This window comes from Scatophagus argus, chromosome 7, assembly GCF_020382885.2.
Source record: "Scatophagus argus isolate fScaArg1 chromosome 7, fScaArg1.pri, whole genome shotgun sequence".
NCBI classification, from domain to species: domain Eukaryota; kingdom Metazoa; phylum Chordata; class Actinopteri; family Scatophagidae; genus Scatophagus; species Scatophagus argus.
In genome coordinates this window covers 1246717-1263798 of record NC_058499.1, presented here as the reverse complement: position 1 = coordinate 1263798, position 17082 = coordinate 1246717, and the positions used below count along the sequence as shown (strand labels likewise).

General features: G+C 48.3%; 1 protein-coding gene across 1 annotated transcript; it reads right to left on the bottom strand.

Annotated features, from left to right (window-relative positions):
- Window positions 1-5: 5 nt before the first annotated feature.
- On the bottom strand, window positions 6-16231 carry LOC124061722 (transcription initiation factor TFIID subunit 4-like). The gene is made up of 15 exons (XM_046393906.1): window positions 14999-16231; window positions 13519-13679; window positions 13020-13094; window positions 12592-12780; window positions 12373-12495; window positions 12198-12287; window positions 11848-12039; window positions 11666-11741; window positions 11474-11579; window positions 10402-10571; window positions 9371-9501; window positions 8836-8961; window positions 8579-8635; window positions 7767-7889; window positions 6-2489 (listed from the first exon to the last, which is right to left on the bottom strand). Exons 1-15 carry the CDS (start codon window positions 16188-16190, stop codon window positions 2328-2330), a joined length of 2973 nt encoding a protein of 990 aa, XP_046249862.1. The 5' UTR covers window positions 16191-16231; the 3' UTR covers window positions 6-2327.
- Window positions 16232-17082: the final 851 nt, after the last annotated feature.

The following is a 17082-nucleotide window of genomic DNA, read 5'->3' as shown; positions in this document are numbered from 1 at the left end:
TCCGCTCCGTTAACATTTTCTTTATTTCATTTTTTTTTGCAAAGGTACAAACGACTGTAAAATTGCATTGCCTGAAATGCGTCAGGATTGAATACAGAATGTAGGAAATATAAATAGTCGCAAAAATTGTGTCCTTCCAACAGATGATACCTTACGTGGGTGCATTGAAGACTCTGACTGAATATACAGTACATACACCACAGCTTCAGTTAGCACTCAGAGCTACGCTATACAAACCAAATGCCCGATATGAGGGGGGAAAAGGACATTTAAAGCGTTAAAAACCTTCGATGTACACACCTTTTCCAAAAACATCATCTTAAAAACTTTCAACAGCAAAATCGTGAAGCCAAACTGCATAATTAATCTACTCTGACAAAACAGGAGGTTTTCAGACTGTGGTTTGAATTCTAATGTTTCATAGTCGAGCTAAAAGTTCAATCACACGCCAGCCAGGATGAAGAAGAGGAGGAGGAGGAGGAGGAAACTGTAGGAATGTTGTTTGATCTGACAGCTAGCTTTATGTTTGTTAGCCTGAGTGAGTTTTCTCCGTGTGGGAGAGCCAGCTCCCAGGAAACTGGATCGAGTGTGTGAAAGGAACAGTTCAACCTTTAAAGCCTTTTCTTCTCCGACAACAGTCAGACTGAGTGGTTAGTTTAGCCTAGCATAAAGACAGGAAATGGAGGGAAAACCACTAGCTTAGCCTAGCATAAAGACAGGAAACGGAGGGGAAACCACTAACTTAGCCTTGTATAAAGACAGGAAACGGAGGGAAAACCACTAGCTTAGCCTAGCATAAAGACAGGAAACGGGGGAAAACCACTAGCTTAGCCTAGCATAAAGACAGGAAATGGGGAAACAGCTAGCCTGGCTCAGTTTCAAGGTAACAATATACACCAACCAGCAGCTGCAAAGCTCACTGATGAACATGTCGTATCTGGTGTGTTTTATTTGGACGATTGTATTTTCACTGGATTACTGACAACAGACACGCAACCTCCAGTCAAGCCACAAGCTGTTTTTACACCTGAGTCCCATGAAACAAACCAGATGTAACGCTCGTCAGTGCTGGCAGGTGAACTCTGTTACCTCTGGACAGAGCCAGGCTAGCTGTAGCCAGTCTTTGTGCTAAGCTAACCAGCTGAGATGTGAGAAGAAAAGATTCACCAAAATGTTGAAATGTTCCTTAAATCGGCCATTGCTGTCATCGGCATCTTTGTACTACAAACAAACACACGAACGCACGCACGCTAAAATGATCTACCAACCGTCGCATTCCCGTTCATGTGACCGTCGAAGCTTCGCGGTTCTCACGGTGCACATTCGTCTAACAACAATCAACATCGTGATGCTCAATAAAACATCCTCAGAGCTCGTTATTCTCGAGGCTGACGACTTCATAAAATGCAAACGTGATGGTCTCATGTCTGACTGTACCAACATCACAGATCTGAGCGAGAGCAGAAAAGTTAAAAAATAAAACACAAACTGACTTAAGAGCGCATGAGCCCGGCGTCCTGAGTGGTGGCTGAGGGGGCTCCAGGTAGAAAGAAGCCAACAGAAAATCTGAATGGAGCCGCGAAGAGGTTCAGAGAGATGAGACTCGGAAGGCACCTGTTCAGGTACAGCGCTGGAGTCGAAACTCTGTGAGAAACCATCAGGATGAGCTCATCTCACAGTCTGGAAAACACACTCAGTGTCTGGTTTCAGACCTGCACATCACTCATCTCAACAGGTTCAGCATAGCACAACAGCATCTGTTAAAGCTGACCTCCAGTCCAGTTGCATTGTGGGGCATGTAGGCGCCAGGCAGATGGAATAAACAAAGACAATACAGAAATGCAGAATAAAATGTTCAGGTGAGTAAAGAGAACAAATGAGAGACAAAATAGAGAGAAGCTCAGAGAACTACTGCACTACCCTGGCAAGCTAGCAAGTTAGCAGTTAGCTCATAAGCTACGGCGGTTCACCTGTGAGTTGTCACTACATGAGCAAGACTCCAGGACGTTTTCTGGTGTGACCTGGTCTTCACAGGAACATGATGTTAAATTGGTGGAGTTTGATTTTAACAAAGATGAAACAGAAATGTAATGTGCAGCCCAAAACCAGACACCCGACTGAGCTAAAAATGAGACATCCTTTAAAAAGAAAAAAGGTGAAGGTTCACCAGCAGACAAACGGAAGGTTAAAAGATCCTGCAGGGACTGAAGAATGGACTCAGGCCAACATGAAACACGTTTGAGGATATGATGGTTGGAGGAGGAGGTTGAAGTGTAGTCCAGGTTGTGATCTGCAGTGGGCCGAGTGCTCGTCCTGGAGGGACCCCCTTATTTCAGCAGCGCCTTGTAGAGCATTAGAGAGCGAGCCGTGGAGCGGTCCTGCTCCAGACAGAAGATGAAGTCCCTGAGGTTAACTCGTGTGATCCGCTGACGGAGCTGCTGGCGGGAGGAGGTGGCCGTGGAGGAGCCTGCACCCGAGCCTGAAGCCACCTGAGGGAGGAGACAGACGAGCGTTAGAGTCTGGAAGGCAGGGTCCCCCTTTAGGGAGTGAAGAGAGAATGAATACTAAAATAACAAAGAATCACATGAACACCACTGATACCGATGGGAACTAAAAAATAGTTCATCCACTTCCCAACTCAAATTTCTCCCAACAAGATGCCAAAAAATTCACTGGTTTCAGTTTCTCAAACAAAAGGATTCGTGGTTTTTCATGGTGACACACGACCGCCTCAGAAAACTCCATCACAAACATTTTGTGGCCCCTGAATGTTGACATGTTCACATGTACAGCATCCACAGTCCAGCTAAACACTTTCACTTTCAACAGCCTGCATGTAATAAAACCCTCAGCTACCGCGTCAAGCTGCTCCCCTTTGACACGCATGAGGAGCACTCGCTGTAAGGTGGAGCTCCCCAAAGTGAAGCCCAAACATCTGGACGCCCCCTGGTGGCTGGCTGCAGTACACCTCATAAGCTCCTCCCCTTCCATGTTAGCAGATGGGACATGAACCAAACTAAAAACTCATCAAAGTACACATAAAATACATTTTTCCCAAAGATGGTTCTTATCACACTGAAGTGTTCATGTTTCTGATATGTGGAAGTCAAATGGAGAACACGGAGTGGATGAGGAGAAAAGGGGGATTTGGGAAAACGGATTTTAATATGAAATGTCACGAAGAGACCAATCAGAAATTAGATGAGAGGGCTTCCTGTGTGGCTCTCGATCATCTGCTGGCTCCACAAACTGGCACTCATCCCTCGTCAGTCAACAAAGCCTGGAGAGGGTTTGCTCCACAGTCATCTGAATCATCGTTAATAGCATTAAGTGAGATCTCCCACACTAGTTTAATTACCAACTGAGTCCAGACCTGCAAAGGGATCACCACACCTTCACGTCTCAGGTGTGTCTGCAGCCTGAGGCCAGGTAACACCCAGCCCCTGCAGCTACTCCTCATACACAACTGCTGTGCTCCGTCAGAGATGCTGCTCCAACAGGCCCTCTTTCCCAACACTGTACTGTACACAAACAGGAAATCTGCTCACAGCGGCGGCTCGCAGCGTCTCTTCCCAGGCTGCTGAAATGTCCCGAGGCGAACGGCATGAACAGAACGAGTGCTGGAGAAAGAATATACGCGGCTCAGCAGTTTCTCGGATTAACCCTGAGGTGACAGATGGTCTCTGTGGGTGGAGTCCCTGTGGCCGGTGTACCTGATGGTGAATCAAAAACACTAAAAAAGACTGAAGTGAAATCCACACTTTGCTCTGACTTTCCACATAAGGCCAAGCGATGAAGTGCCAACTGTTTCAGACACCGAGCTTCTATCGCCTACAAGAGCCGAGCCCGAAGGCTGAGAGGACGCAACCACTTTTCATTTGAACTGTTCCAGGAAACGACCGTCATTCACTTCCTTCAACATTCTCGACTGATACAAAAGATTTCAGGCTGACGAGCTACAAGTCCTCTTACGTTTCAGCTGTGACCAGGACGACAGACTTCAATACTCAGACACCTCCATTTCCCCTCAGCGAAGGAGGATCTCATCTCATCTGGTTGGTGCCAAACTGGCCCTGTTGGCGGTTCAGTCACAAAACATTATTGTTTTGGTGAATCAGCCGCGTGACCCCGCAGCAACTATGAGTCGTTTTAAGCAAGAATATTCTCAGGTGTCACCTTGTTTTTCTCTGTTTCATATCCCTTTTGCAGAGCAGGACTTTTGGCAGGACAAAACAAAACATCTGATGTCCTCTTGAACATTTCTTCACAAGTTTCTGTCATTTTATAAGCTATATGATAAATCAGTTCATCTGGAAAATAACCGCTTGATGGATTCATAACGGAAATAAAACCTGAGTGATGTGAGTCCGACCGGCGTGACGTTTAAACCGTGTGTTTTGTCGCTGTACAAACAGAGCGAACGCACAGCTCGACCTCCCACTCTGCACTCGGCTCGTACTGTACTGATAACCAGGCTGCTGCTGAGCCTGCAGGCAGAGCTGACAGCACAGGATAGGAATGAAGCTCCAGGTCCACACAGGAACACAATCAGAGCATTATGAAGCCACACGGCCTGCGGGCACGCCAACACACACACACACACACACACACACACACACACACACACACACACACCTCTGACTGTATCACTATACATAATAACCTGATCCATTTCATACAAAACCTTACAGAAATCTTTTCTTTACAGACGTGAACCCAGCTTCAGAACAGACAGAGTAATAACTGGGCTTTGCAGTTGGAGAATGAAAAACAGTCTGAAGGTGTCATACACTGGTTTGCATGACGCCTGCCTCCATCTTGGCTTTTCAGAAGAGATCACTTTTGGATTGTAGAGCTGGGGAGGACATCCTGATAGGATCTGACTGAGGTAATCACAAGGTAATCACAAGCATCCTGTGCTTTATGCCCTGTTTGACTCCAAATGTCTCCATAATTTACAAAATGGCCTTCATGCTGTAGTGAAGAAGACCTGAAACTAGAGACTGAGACCATAAACTCATCAGAAACCTGTTTACTGAGGTCAGAAATCAACTGAGAAGTCGGCTCATTTTCTCATAAGCTCACACACCATCAGAATTCTGTCTGAAACCGGTGGAGTCACCCCCTGCTGGACATTAGACAGAATGCAGGTTTAAGGCTTCACAATTCAGACCTTATTGTCCCGTCTATGAGCTGGAGGCTTCCTGTCAATACTTTCATAGACGTCTGAAGGTCTGAGACGACTGGGACAAACTGACAGCCAAAGAAAGTGGAGGCACAGCATCACATCCACAGTCTGCACTCCACCAGAGATCATCTGTGAGGGAAGAGGCTCCACTCTGTAACACCACTGTACAGCTTTTCTGTAGTTCAACAGAGTGAGCCGTCTTCTCTTTAACTGATCTCATGTCAGTTTACAGCAGCTCACAACACTTCAACAAAAACTTTGATTAAAATGATTAACTGATTACTCCATCTATCCATTTGCCACTTGTCAGTCACGTGAATTTACACCATAACACTGAAATACTGAAAAACGTGACAATGATAAATAGTTCTGGTCCCAGCTGGATTTCCATCATACTTGAAGAGACGTTAGATTTCACTCCTTTCACAGTGAAACCGCCCTGTCCGCCTCCTGTGGACATCAGCAGCTGAAAATGTAACGCTGGTTATTTGTTGTTTGTTTCAGTGAATAGCAAAGCTCCTGCATTGCTAGCGTGTATTCATAACAGGCTGCCGCCTCGGGCCGTGCGGTCGGGTGGGGGAGGACGGGACTATCTGAAGCCTGATCAGGCCTGCAGTTGGGAGCTAAAGGGCGGACTGCAGCAGCCTGAGGGCAGATCAGATAGAACAGGCAGCCGGGGAGGCTCAGAGAACACAAAATCATTTCTGCTGGAAGAAGAAAAAGTTGTGTGAACACAAGCGGACTTGATGAATAAGAGATGACGCCCATAAAACATGTGAGTTAAACGTCCCGTCCGGCTGAACACATCAGATCTTCTACGTGATGCTGACAGAAACGTCTGATTTCATCGTATCTGAGCTTTGACTGGAGCTCCTTTTATCTTATTATCATCTCCATCAACCAGTGGACTCACATCCACCCACAGGAGTGGAGGGAAACAAACATTCTGCTGTGTTTTATTTTGACAAACTGTTTTAAAGCTTTGAGATAAATTGGGATAAATTGGGATGATATTTGATTCTGCTGCCCCCAAGTGGCCAATCGGTCAAGGAGGACTGACGTCTTTTGAAAACCTTCTAATAAACCCAGTTCAGTGCTTTTCAAGACCTTTAAAGACCTGCAGACAGACTGGGTGGAGCTTCTTTATGAAAACTGCTCCACCTGCATGTGAGGTCAACATTCACGCACTGAAGACAAAAACCTGACTAATGCAGCTGCACATCCCACAGCTACATCACTCAGTACAGGCCAGCACATAGCTCACATTTCCCAGAGTTCATTGCCCCCCGTCAGAGGCTTAATCGACCCCCCCCCCCCCCGTAATGTTGGATTTCTCTGCACGGCCCCCACCCCAAATCACTGTGCTGCCTTTGTCTGGGACCGCTGGGGGGCGGGCCTCAGGCAGGATGTGTGGAGAGGGAGCATGTGGGTGAGGGTGGGGCGAGAACGAAGCAGGCACCACCCCCAGGCCATAACCCCCACCCCAGCCCTCCAACACCCAGCCTCCAGCTCATTTCTGCAGAGCTGAAATCTATGGCTGCCCGGGTGGGGGGCTGTGGGGGGAGGAGGAGGAGGAGGAGGAGGAGGAGTCACGACGACCCACAACACACCTCCAGGCAGATACTGACCCCCTTCACTCAACTGTGGTCACAGTCACTGCCTGGATTAGACAGGAGAGAGTGTGTGCTTCTCTGCAGTCATCGTGCAGCGCACACACACACACACACACACACACACACACACACACACTAGGGGGATTTTAGCAGCAGTAACAGGATTTGATAACACACTGACCTTAATGACACAGCTGGATGTCAGAACTCCTTTCAGACCTGAACCTCCTCATGTCAACCTAACGATAACTGAACATGTCGGTCTGAATATTCCACCAGATACACACTAAACACAACACCCACTGACACCCACTGACACCCACTGACATCTGGCCTTTGTCTTCAGTGTGAACGGCGTTCATTCCCAGGTCTGATCTCTCTGCGGTGTTCATAGGTTTCTATGTCAGCAACAGTGCAGCACTGAGCACGTGCACCTCTCATCAAAGATGGGAAGGAAACAAGATGGCTCACTCTTTAGCTACGCCCATCATCAGCTCTGGGAAGACCGCGTGTGTTTAATTCAGAGTGTTATTGATTAAGACTGTAGAGTTTAAACGTCTTCTGTACGCAGTCCATGAAGTTATGATCTGCAAAACTCGTGTACTGGCAAAGGGCGAGAAGTCAAACCAGCTAGTGTGTTTACCCTTGAATTTCCCTTGGGATCAATAAAATATCTATCTATCTATCTGTCTGTCTGTCTATCTATCTACCCACTGTCAAAAAAACCCCACATGCTACAGCTGGTGTAAAAGTGTTAGTCTCAATGGATTTCCTACTCTGAAACAAAATGTCTGACATGCAGAGAGAAAAAGTGCATCTGGTTTCAGCCTCTGAGATCTCTCCAGTTCATAAAACCGGGAACAGCTGAGCCCGACCTAAGCTGCAGAGCAGAAAACCAAGGCAGAAGATTCTCTTTAACCATCAGGAGCGTCACTGACAGAAGCTTTAACACCGCTGACTCCTACCTCCGTGCCAGCCGTGCTGGCTCCCGGCGAGTCGAGCTTGCGCTTCTTGCGTGGCCCGATGGCGGCGAGGGCCGTGAGATTGGCGTCTCGCTGTCGCATCTGAGCCAACTCCTGCTGCTGCATCTGCGGAGGAAAACGAAAGGACAAAACGTCACAAAATGGTAAACATCTCTATGTTTTTAACAGATGTTGAGAACATTCACAATCAACCATAACATCCAAAAACAAACTAAAGTTCATATGAGGGAAGTTTGTCCCTTTTATTATTTCTTGTCTACTACATGAGGACTGATGTTGAGCTAAGTGACGGAACTACAGTTCCCATGATGCCATGAGGGATGTTAACAGGACGTATAATGTCCTGTTATTGTTGTGATGATTCATATGGTCAATTCATTTCCTCATCAGTTACATAAGACTGAATGATCAGCAGCCATAAAGCATCCTGAGTGAGACCTCTTCAGACTGCTGTCACATGCCTAAACTCGGCTCTCGCTCCCCCTGGGGCCTCAGCACAGGGACTTAGTGACCCCTGACCTCTGCTGGCCTCAGGGGAGACGCTGCAGGAGGGTAAAGCCAGCCTGCGGGCAGGGTGGATATTTCCATGTGTGGCTGGTGTATGAATATACAGAAGGTGGAGGGAGGGTGTAGCCACACACTCAACACTGCTGGCTGGAGACAAGACTGACTCTGTGAGGAAAGCCCGTCGGGCGAGGCTGGTGTGGTACGACTAAAGGCCTGGAACAGGTGCTAAATGTTGCTGGAGGCGAGGCTGTTTTGTCGACATGCTGACTGTGTGTATGTAAACGTACCTCTTTTGCCTTCTGCTTCAGGCGAGCCTGTTCAGGATCTTCTTGTCTGGCGCGACTCTGGAAGTTAAACACAAACACATCAGTCAGATTTTATCGGAGAACTTTGAAACATGAGACGTCAGCTCACATGGAAACAAAATCTGCACTCAGACTTTTGTTTTCCTGTTCAAGCTTAACCTGATGGATGGAGTGTCTTCAGAGATCAGAGGCAGAAATCAATAGAAATAAAACACAGTGAGAGTCTTTTGTTTCTGTACCTTGGCCGCCTTCAGCAGAATCTCTCTCTCTTGTTCATCTTTTCTCTGTTTCTCCATTCGCTCCAGCTGCTCAAAGAAACGAAGCTGAGAGCGAACGTCTGACGTCTGTTCGTGATGCTCTTCATCCTGATGGACAGAAGGGGAGGAAGAGGAAGAGGAGGAGGCAGGGGAGGAGAAGGAGGAGGGACAAAGACGAAACCTCTTTTTAGCTGCACATCACCTGACCACACTGACTGTCCTATCAGCTGCATTAAACCTTCATGTTTGGATTGTGAGTGACACGCTGACAGCCAGGGGCCAGGGGCCAGGGGCCAGGGGCCAGGGGCCACTGTGCACCAGGGCCACTCTGTGGCCTGCATGTTTCCTGTCTGAAAGTCCACTGAGACAGTTTCATGTGGGGTTTTTTGTTTGTATGTCGTCAGGAGACACTGACATCCTTCAGAGCCTGTGAATCACTCTGTGATAATCTTCAGTCTGTGTGTGTGTGTGTGTGTGTGTGTGTGTGTGCGTGCATGTGCGTGCATGTGTGTCTTGCCTTTCCCCCGTCTGTGCGGTGCTGAGCGACAGCTGAGACCTTCTCCAGCAGGGAGCGCAGTCTGGATTGGGTGGCATGAGAGATGAAGTTCACCACCTCCAGCGGCACCTCAGTCACTCCCAGCTTCTTAGCTGAGGACCAGAGGAGACACAAGACGCATCATCATCATCATCATCATCATCACCGTCGTCTGTGCTGCACTCTCACTTCAACAGGCATGTCATTTTCCCTCCACAGAAAATTCTTCATACAAAAATACGTTTCAATGTATTTGTTATGCACGCTGACACCAACATGCGTTCCAGTGCGGCTCTGCTGAAGACGTTCACACGCAGCGTGAACACACGTTATCACATGACAGCATCCACAGATGATCTGAGTCAGATTTCACAAAGCGGCGGGTCTGACAGACGTGTAGAGGAATTCTGCAGCCTGTTTGGATTGTGTTTGGATTTCAAGTGGCCTTTTGGAGATCAGACGTTTGTGTGGTCTGTTTGTGCGGGGACTCAGAGGAGATGCTGAGCGAGTCTGAGCTGATGATTCAGTTTAGCTTCCAGTTTCACAGGCTGCACTGCAGTGCAGAGCGACGCTTAAAGGACAGAAAGATAAACATCTGAGACAACTAAAGTAATAACTAAACTCTGCGTGAAGAGTCTGAATGGATTACTTCTTTTTACAGCACGATTGTTAAACTTTTCATCAGATGAATTCTGTGATTTGGTTTCCACTACGAGCTGCCCTGCAGCTCCGCTTTTCCTCTTGGACTCATTTTAGGCTCAAACCCCAAAACTTGTGCAGAAATACGTCATACGAGTCCTGATGAACAGACAGAAGAAACTGCACCTAAATCAGAGAGCAGAAGAAGAGCATCTCTGGGAAGAAACCTTTTCCTCTTCGTCTCCTCAGTCAGACAAGTTTGACATGAAGGTTGATACCAAAATCTTAATTTTGTCAGCTTAAATTTTATTTCCAGTTTCAGACTGAGGACTTCAGACTGTTTGCACACCATGGCGGGTGTCAGGTGACCGTACCTGTGTCCAGGATGCGGCGGTGCAGAAGGCCGGTGGGCAGGAAGGATTCGTCCTTACAGGAGCGGATCTTGGTGCCCACGATCTCCGAGCTGGTTGCTAGGATACGGGCGTTTTCCTCGTTGAGGTTGACTCCGGCCATGGACGCCACGTCGTTGATGTCATCATCATCTCTAAGGTGGACAGACGCCGAGGGGAGAAATTAGCATTTCGATAAGTGAACTTTGACTGCGAGTTTATTCTGTAACGTCGTTCCCATAGAAACAAACTGCCTTTGTTTTAAAGTCAATTCTTTTAGTTTTGATTTAATCCCAAGCAGCCAAGACCCAAACACTGATGACATCATTTTAAAATGCATGACTGTGTTTGATGTTTCTCGTATAATTCATGTATTTTGGGTCCTTGTCGGGGAGCTGCCTGCAGTGAACAGACGCTGCTGTGACAGGATGTACTGAGTGTCAGCGCTGTGTTCATGTGCTGCCATCTAGTGGTTCATCTGTGAACTGCAGGACTGAGAGCCACCCAGGAAATCCAGTGAGGACAGACAAAACATTTCGTTCACAGAAGAAGGAAGAATGTTTTCCTCCTGAATTCAGGACTACAAAGCAAATGAAATCCAGTCCTGTCACATCCAACTGTCACCACTTTTGTAATCACATATTTTTCATGATTAGGACATTAAAAACACCACTCAAAGTGTGTCTGTCTTCATTTAGGTCCACAAGAAAAGCAGCATCTCAGACAGTTCGGAGTTTGGTTTCATTCATATTTTGTATTGTTTTAATGCATTCTTATTCAAATTGCAAAATATGAGAAGAAGGAAATGAAACGGTGTGATACTCTGTGATGTGAAGACACAGGTGTCAGTCAATAGCGTTTCTCAGACATTTTTACTCTGTAATGTGCAGAATAACGCACCTGAATGACATCACGTCTGACGTGAGTGCACTCGACTCTCACGCTCTGAAATCTACAACGAACGCTGAGCTGCTAAATCATAGCAAAAGCTGTAATCACATTTAGTTTGATCAATACTTTGTGTTTGCGTTTGAGAGGTGCTGATGAGTTTTTCCACCTGAAAGTCCCGCCCCCTGGGTCACTAAGTTTCTTCTGATTGGCTTGAGCTGCCAGGTGAATCGGACTTTTGCCAATTACAGTTGTGGGTCCCCTTATGAGTGTACCTGAAGAGAGAGACATGTAACGTTCAGTCACTCTTCATACTGATGCACACAGAAAGTCGCTGCCATCCGTTAGTCCACAGTCTCACCTTGAGGTCTGAGACTCTGACTGAAGACAACAGGCGTACGAGTCTGTACAGTCTGGACTCCTGCTCTGCCCACAGCCTGGAGGTGGACCAACATCAGTCACATCAACAACACGACAAAACCTGCTCAAACTGTTTGATTTCTCAAGTATTCTCGTAGGCTGTTCAGCAATTCGTCATCGTACCAGAGTGTTTGTGAGCGGTGGGTTCAGTCTGACGGCGCCACTCGCTGGACTGATGGGCAGCCGCGGCCTGATGGCGGCGGCGGCGGTGACGGAGCCGGGGGCAGCCAGGGGGGGCGCGGAGGTGCTGGGGGTGACCGTCACCAGAGACTGCTGGCTGTTGAGCAGCGACTGACGCAGGGCCGGGAGGCTTTTCTGCAGAGCAACAAGAACAAGTCGGCAGATGAGTGACGGCTCCACTCAGAGAACATGGAAGTTAAATGTTGTACAAGTACTGCATTCAGCTTTCATTACAGTAAAAGTACTAAAACATTAGCAACAAAATATAAGCAAAACACCAAAGGCAGAAGCACCTTGAGGAAGGGGATGAGGTAGGGCTGTGGGGAGGACTTCAGCTCAGCCTGCAGCCGAGTGGTGAACTCCTCAGGCTCAATCTTAGCATCCTGAGGAGAAACACAAAACCAGTTAGACTTCAGCCCAAGACGCTGCCAAAGTGCAGGCGAAACGTGACGGAATAAAGCAGCTCACGAGCAGGTCCTGCACCAGGGCCTTCACATTCTTGGAGGTTTCTGGGGAGGGCGAATTGTGGGACGCCAGCTTGATCAGCGTAGCCAGGAAGTTCTTGCATTTCTTCACGTTTTCTTGCATCTCCTGTTAAAAAACAAAACAACAACAGCACCAGAGTGTGTCAGCTTCTCTCTCGGCTGCAGCCTCGAGCTGCTCTGTGAACAGGAAATGGAACTCGACCTGAGACACCACCGTGACTCTGCCAGCAGGTGCTGCGGGCGCAGCGGGCGTTGTGCTGGTCAGGGGGGCAGACGGGACGGCGGCGGGTTTGGCCACAGGCGTCGCCCCTGCGGTCATCACTGTCTGGGCCTTCTGAGGGGTGGTCATCTTCACCGACACCGCCGCACCGCCGGGCGCCACCGTGATAGCCTTCAGGGAAACAACCAACACCATCAGGGAGGGAAACCACCAGCAGACAAATCATAATTTATCACCACAGTCTTTAATTACTTAGATGCTTTTCGGCTGCAGAGATTCACAGTTTGGTGGTGGTTTATTTTGCTGTATTATTTGAGTTTAATAGTCTATGCCGAGCTAACTGCTCCTGAGGACCAGGAACAGCTGGTGTAAAAGAAAGACAGGAAGTGGAGGAAACAGGAAACACACACCTGTACAGCTGTGGTGGAGGGAGGCTGAACCATTCTGGTCTGAGTTGGGGAGGCCAGGCGGACGGTCTGAGGAGCCTGCAGACAGCAGGGAGGGAAGACAGATGACTTTAAGCACCAACAAAGCATCATGGGAAATCAAATTCTAAGCAGTCACATGAGGAAAATCGGTTCAACTCATTTTTATTTGCTGGTGTGATTTTCACCAGATTCACAATATCAGAAAGGTGATGGAATCAAACGTTTTGTTTTGTCTGACAGTCAAAAAACCCCCAAATTCAGTTTATTGTCACAGAATACACAGAGAAGCAACAAACTCTGACGCTTAACAAGCTGGAAAGAAAACTTTTAAAAAGTTTTTGACTCAAACGATTAATCGATTAACAAAATAGCAACTAATTTTCATTTGAACTCTAACTGATTAATGGTGCTGCTCAGCTCGGGGGTTTAAACTACAAACTTAACTTCACCATCAGAACGCGGTGATGTGCGGCGGACGTACCGTGGTGGCGGTGCTGACCCGGATGGTGGCCCCGGCTGTCGGCGTTGCAGGTCTCTGGGCGATGTTGGCCACCGTTTGGCCCTGCTTGGCCTGAGCCTGAGCCAGGACCTGCTGAGGGACCATGACCAGCTGACCCGTCTCCGTCCGCACCAGAACCATACCTGAGGGAAACAGGAAACAGTCGTCAGCACGTCCCTCTGACAAAGACGCCAGCTGGGGATGTTCCACGGGTGAGCAGGTTAACAGGTGACAGGATTGCGGAGCATCCTCGAAAGACTCATTCACAGGCCCAAGTTCACCACTTTGTCTGACTGACTGAAGGATGCGACCAAGTGGGCGCAGGAAGACCGCCTTTCCGTTTTTACTTTTCGGAGCCAACTTTTAGGTATCAGAGTTGTGCACTGAAACTGACAGGAAATTGTGGAAGGTGTTTTAATGAATTTGCCACAGCGACTGGTCAGGATGAGGGCGCGTCGCGTGTCTCATCGCTATGGAAACGCTCCAGACGCAAACAGGAAACATTCACGCGCTCGCCTGCTGAACATCAACACCAGCAGGTAAATCACTCCAAGACCACTTTTGTTCAACGGTCCTGAAATGTAATGACTGCACTCTGTGGACACTGAAACCAGCAGACCAGCGTGATAACCAATCAGTTCTCTGAATCAGCAGCTAATCTGATGACTGATTCATCAGCTCGAGTGACTTTGTTAAGGAAAAAAAGGCTACATTTTCCTGAATGTGAATATTTTCAGGCATCTCCAGTGCAACAGCTGGGTTTGTGGACGAGACATCTGAGGACGGCACCCTGGGAAACACCAAACACCTCTACATTTATGGACCAAACAACTAATGGATTAATAGATTAATTAGCGTCACTTGCAGCCCTACTCATCAGTTAGTGACGAATCATCTGTTGTCTCTTTAGCCTGACAGTGAGATCGACGTCCAAGCATTTTCACATTTCTGTCACGACTGTAAACTCATCACTCAGTGGCCTTTAGCTCCAGTTTGCTCCTCTCGAGCATCCGATTTCCAGAATTCCTGCTGATATTTAAAAAGTCCTCACAAACCAAATATTCAGTTTGTTGCAGCGTAATCAAGACTTTTCATGTTTGTGAAGTTTCCTCCAAGCAAACATGACAGCCAGAAGTGGAAACTACAAAATCTGTACAGCAAAACAGAAGAGAACCGAAATGACAAAATGTGTTACTACTCACACTGGTAAGTAATAACAGTTTGGTGTTTGCATGTTACACTTTGATCCATGATGGAAAACTTAAAACTCTTGTCTGAGCTGCAGCAGACTGAATCTGGTTCGCTCAGGTGCTAACGGAGGTTTTAAGAATCCTGCTGGAGGTTTGTTAAAGCTCCTCCTGAGTTTGTCAGATGTTTCGCTCTGTGATGGCCACACAGGAAAGGCACAAACTGAAGCTACAACAGCCGACCACAGGTGAGGTGGACGGGGGTGTTCTCTCACCAGGAGGCATGGTGAACCCGGGCGGCAGCTGGATGGTGGTCTGCTGTTGAGGCCGCACAGCCAGCGGAGGCTGAGGAGCAGCCGCTCTGGTGGAGCTCGCCACCAGCCCGGGTCTCTGCTGCTGGATGGAGGTGGCCACCACGGGAGAGCCGGGCGGCCTCACCACAGTCACAGCCGGCTGACCCACTCCGTTCACGGCAGGCTTCACCCCGGCAGCAGCCAGGGCGACCGCAGCTGTACTGGTCCCAGTCTGAGTCTGGCTGATGGTGGACTGGACTGCAGCAGGCGGAGGGGTGTTTGCCAGGATGACAGAGTTTCCAGAAACAGACTGGTTAGGCACCAACATCTTGGTGCGCATCAGAGGGTTGCTGTGGTTTACGACCTGAGAGGTGGAGGCTGATGGGGAAGGTGCACCCTGAGTCACCAGCTGGGCACCCTTTGGGTCTACACCATTCTGGGCGACGCTGGCCACCGGGCTGGGGTGCCTCTGCAAAGTTCCAGCGGGAGACGCCACCGAGGACTGAGGTACGGGAAAAGTGGGTTGTGAAGCCATGGGGGCGATGATGGTGGAGCTCCCGGCACTGACAGTACTTATGACTGTGTTGGCCCCGGCTGGTGGAGGGACAGCGGGCGAGTTCACCAACTTTACAGCTCCAGCGTTGCCGTTTAAACTTTGTAATCCGGGAGAAGCGGTCCTTATAGCGTCCGCCGCGGGGGCTATATTGGTGCTGGGAGCCGTGCCCGGACCCAAGACAGCAGCCCGGTGGAAGCTAGCAGCCGCGGACTGAGTGGTCAAAGTTACGGGTCCCGGTACGGGGGAAATAGTGGGAGGAGATGCTCCAACTGTCTGCAGACTAGCTCCGGCGGTTATTACGGCCCCGGCAACAACAGAGGAGGTAGAGGAGGTGAGAGTTTTGCCGGAGAGTGGATCATTAGCGCTGGGTTCCTGGTTTAACCCCGCTTTTGGATGCCCTTGTTGCGGCTGCTCCAGAGACCCCACTTGATCGCGCACTTTCCCTGAGAACTGACTGACAGCGGCCGGAGCTCCCTCCCGTTTCCCGTCGGAATATGAAGCAGCGGGAACCTGTCGATCGCCGAGTTGTGATTCCAGAGAGCCAACTAAGTCGCTAACTGCTTTCTCATCCACCTCATTGAAGAGCATGTCCTCCAGTGGGTCGGAGGCTCCCGCCATCTTTGATGTTGGACCGTTGTGCAAATCGTATTTTAGAATGTACGCATGCGCGGAGGAACGGCGTTGTTTTTCAGCGTAGATATAGATTAACTAGATTCGATATGTTAGTTGTGGCGCCTCACACAGGTTTAAACGGCAGCTAAAACACACCGTAAACGGGACTTGACGATCGGCTACAGCTAATAAAAGCTCAGCTCACTATTGACTTAAGTTTCATTTGGATCTCGGAACTTACATATCCGACAAAAAGTGAGTTAATGTCTTCTTACTTTATTCAGACGACAGCTGCAACATTGGCAGCTATTTTGATCATCAATTAATTAATTATTCATTTTTCGAGCAAAAAACAAAACAAAACAAAAAAACAGACATTTCACGATTCCATTCTTCTAAAGTATGTATTTTGTCTGTTTTATTTCACAGTAAAGTGAGTACCCTTGAGTTTGGACTGTCAGTAAGACATTTTAAATTTCACAATTTTCTGATGTTTTATGGTCGAAGTGATCAATCAGAGAGATAACTGGCATACTAAGTGATCAGAGTTAAAGAGGACAGGTGTGGCTCCTTTAGCAGTGGCCACTCGATGGGATCCAGGACAACAGGGCTGCTTCAGGTAGCAAACAGAGAAGCTCCAATAACGTCAAAGGTGCCTTTAAGTAACACTGTGGGAAGGACACTGACACGAGGAGGACTGAGTGTGGGACACAATATCAGTCGAGTGTCTGAGGGACATGTGGGAGGAAATTGCTCAGGTAGGACGGGACAGGGTTCAGGTGGCTCAGTACAGACGGGTGAGACTTACGGACATGATTAATGTTCTTATATTCTGATGACTTTATTAACTAAAAGATTTCAAACATTTTCACCAAAGATGAGGAGCTGCTGCAGGCTG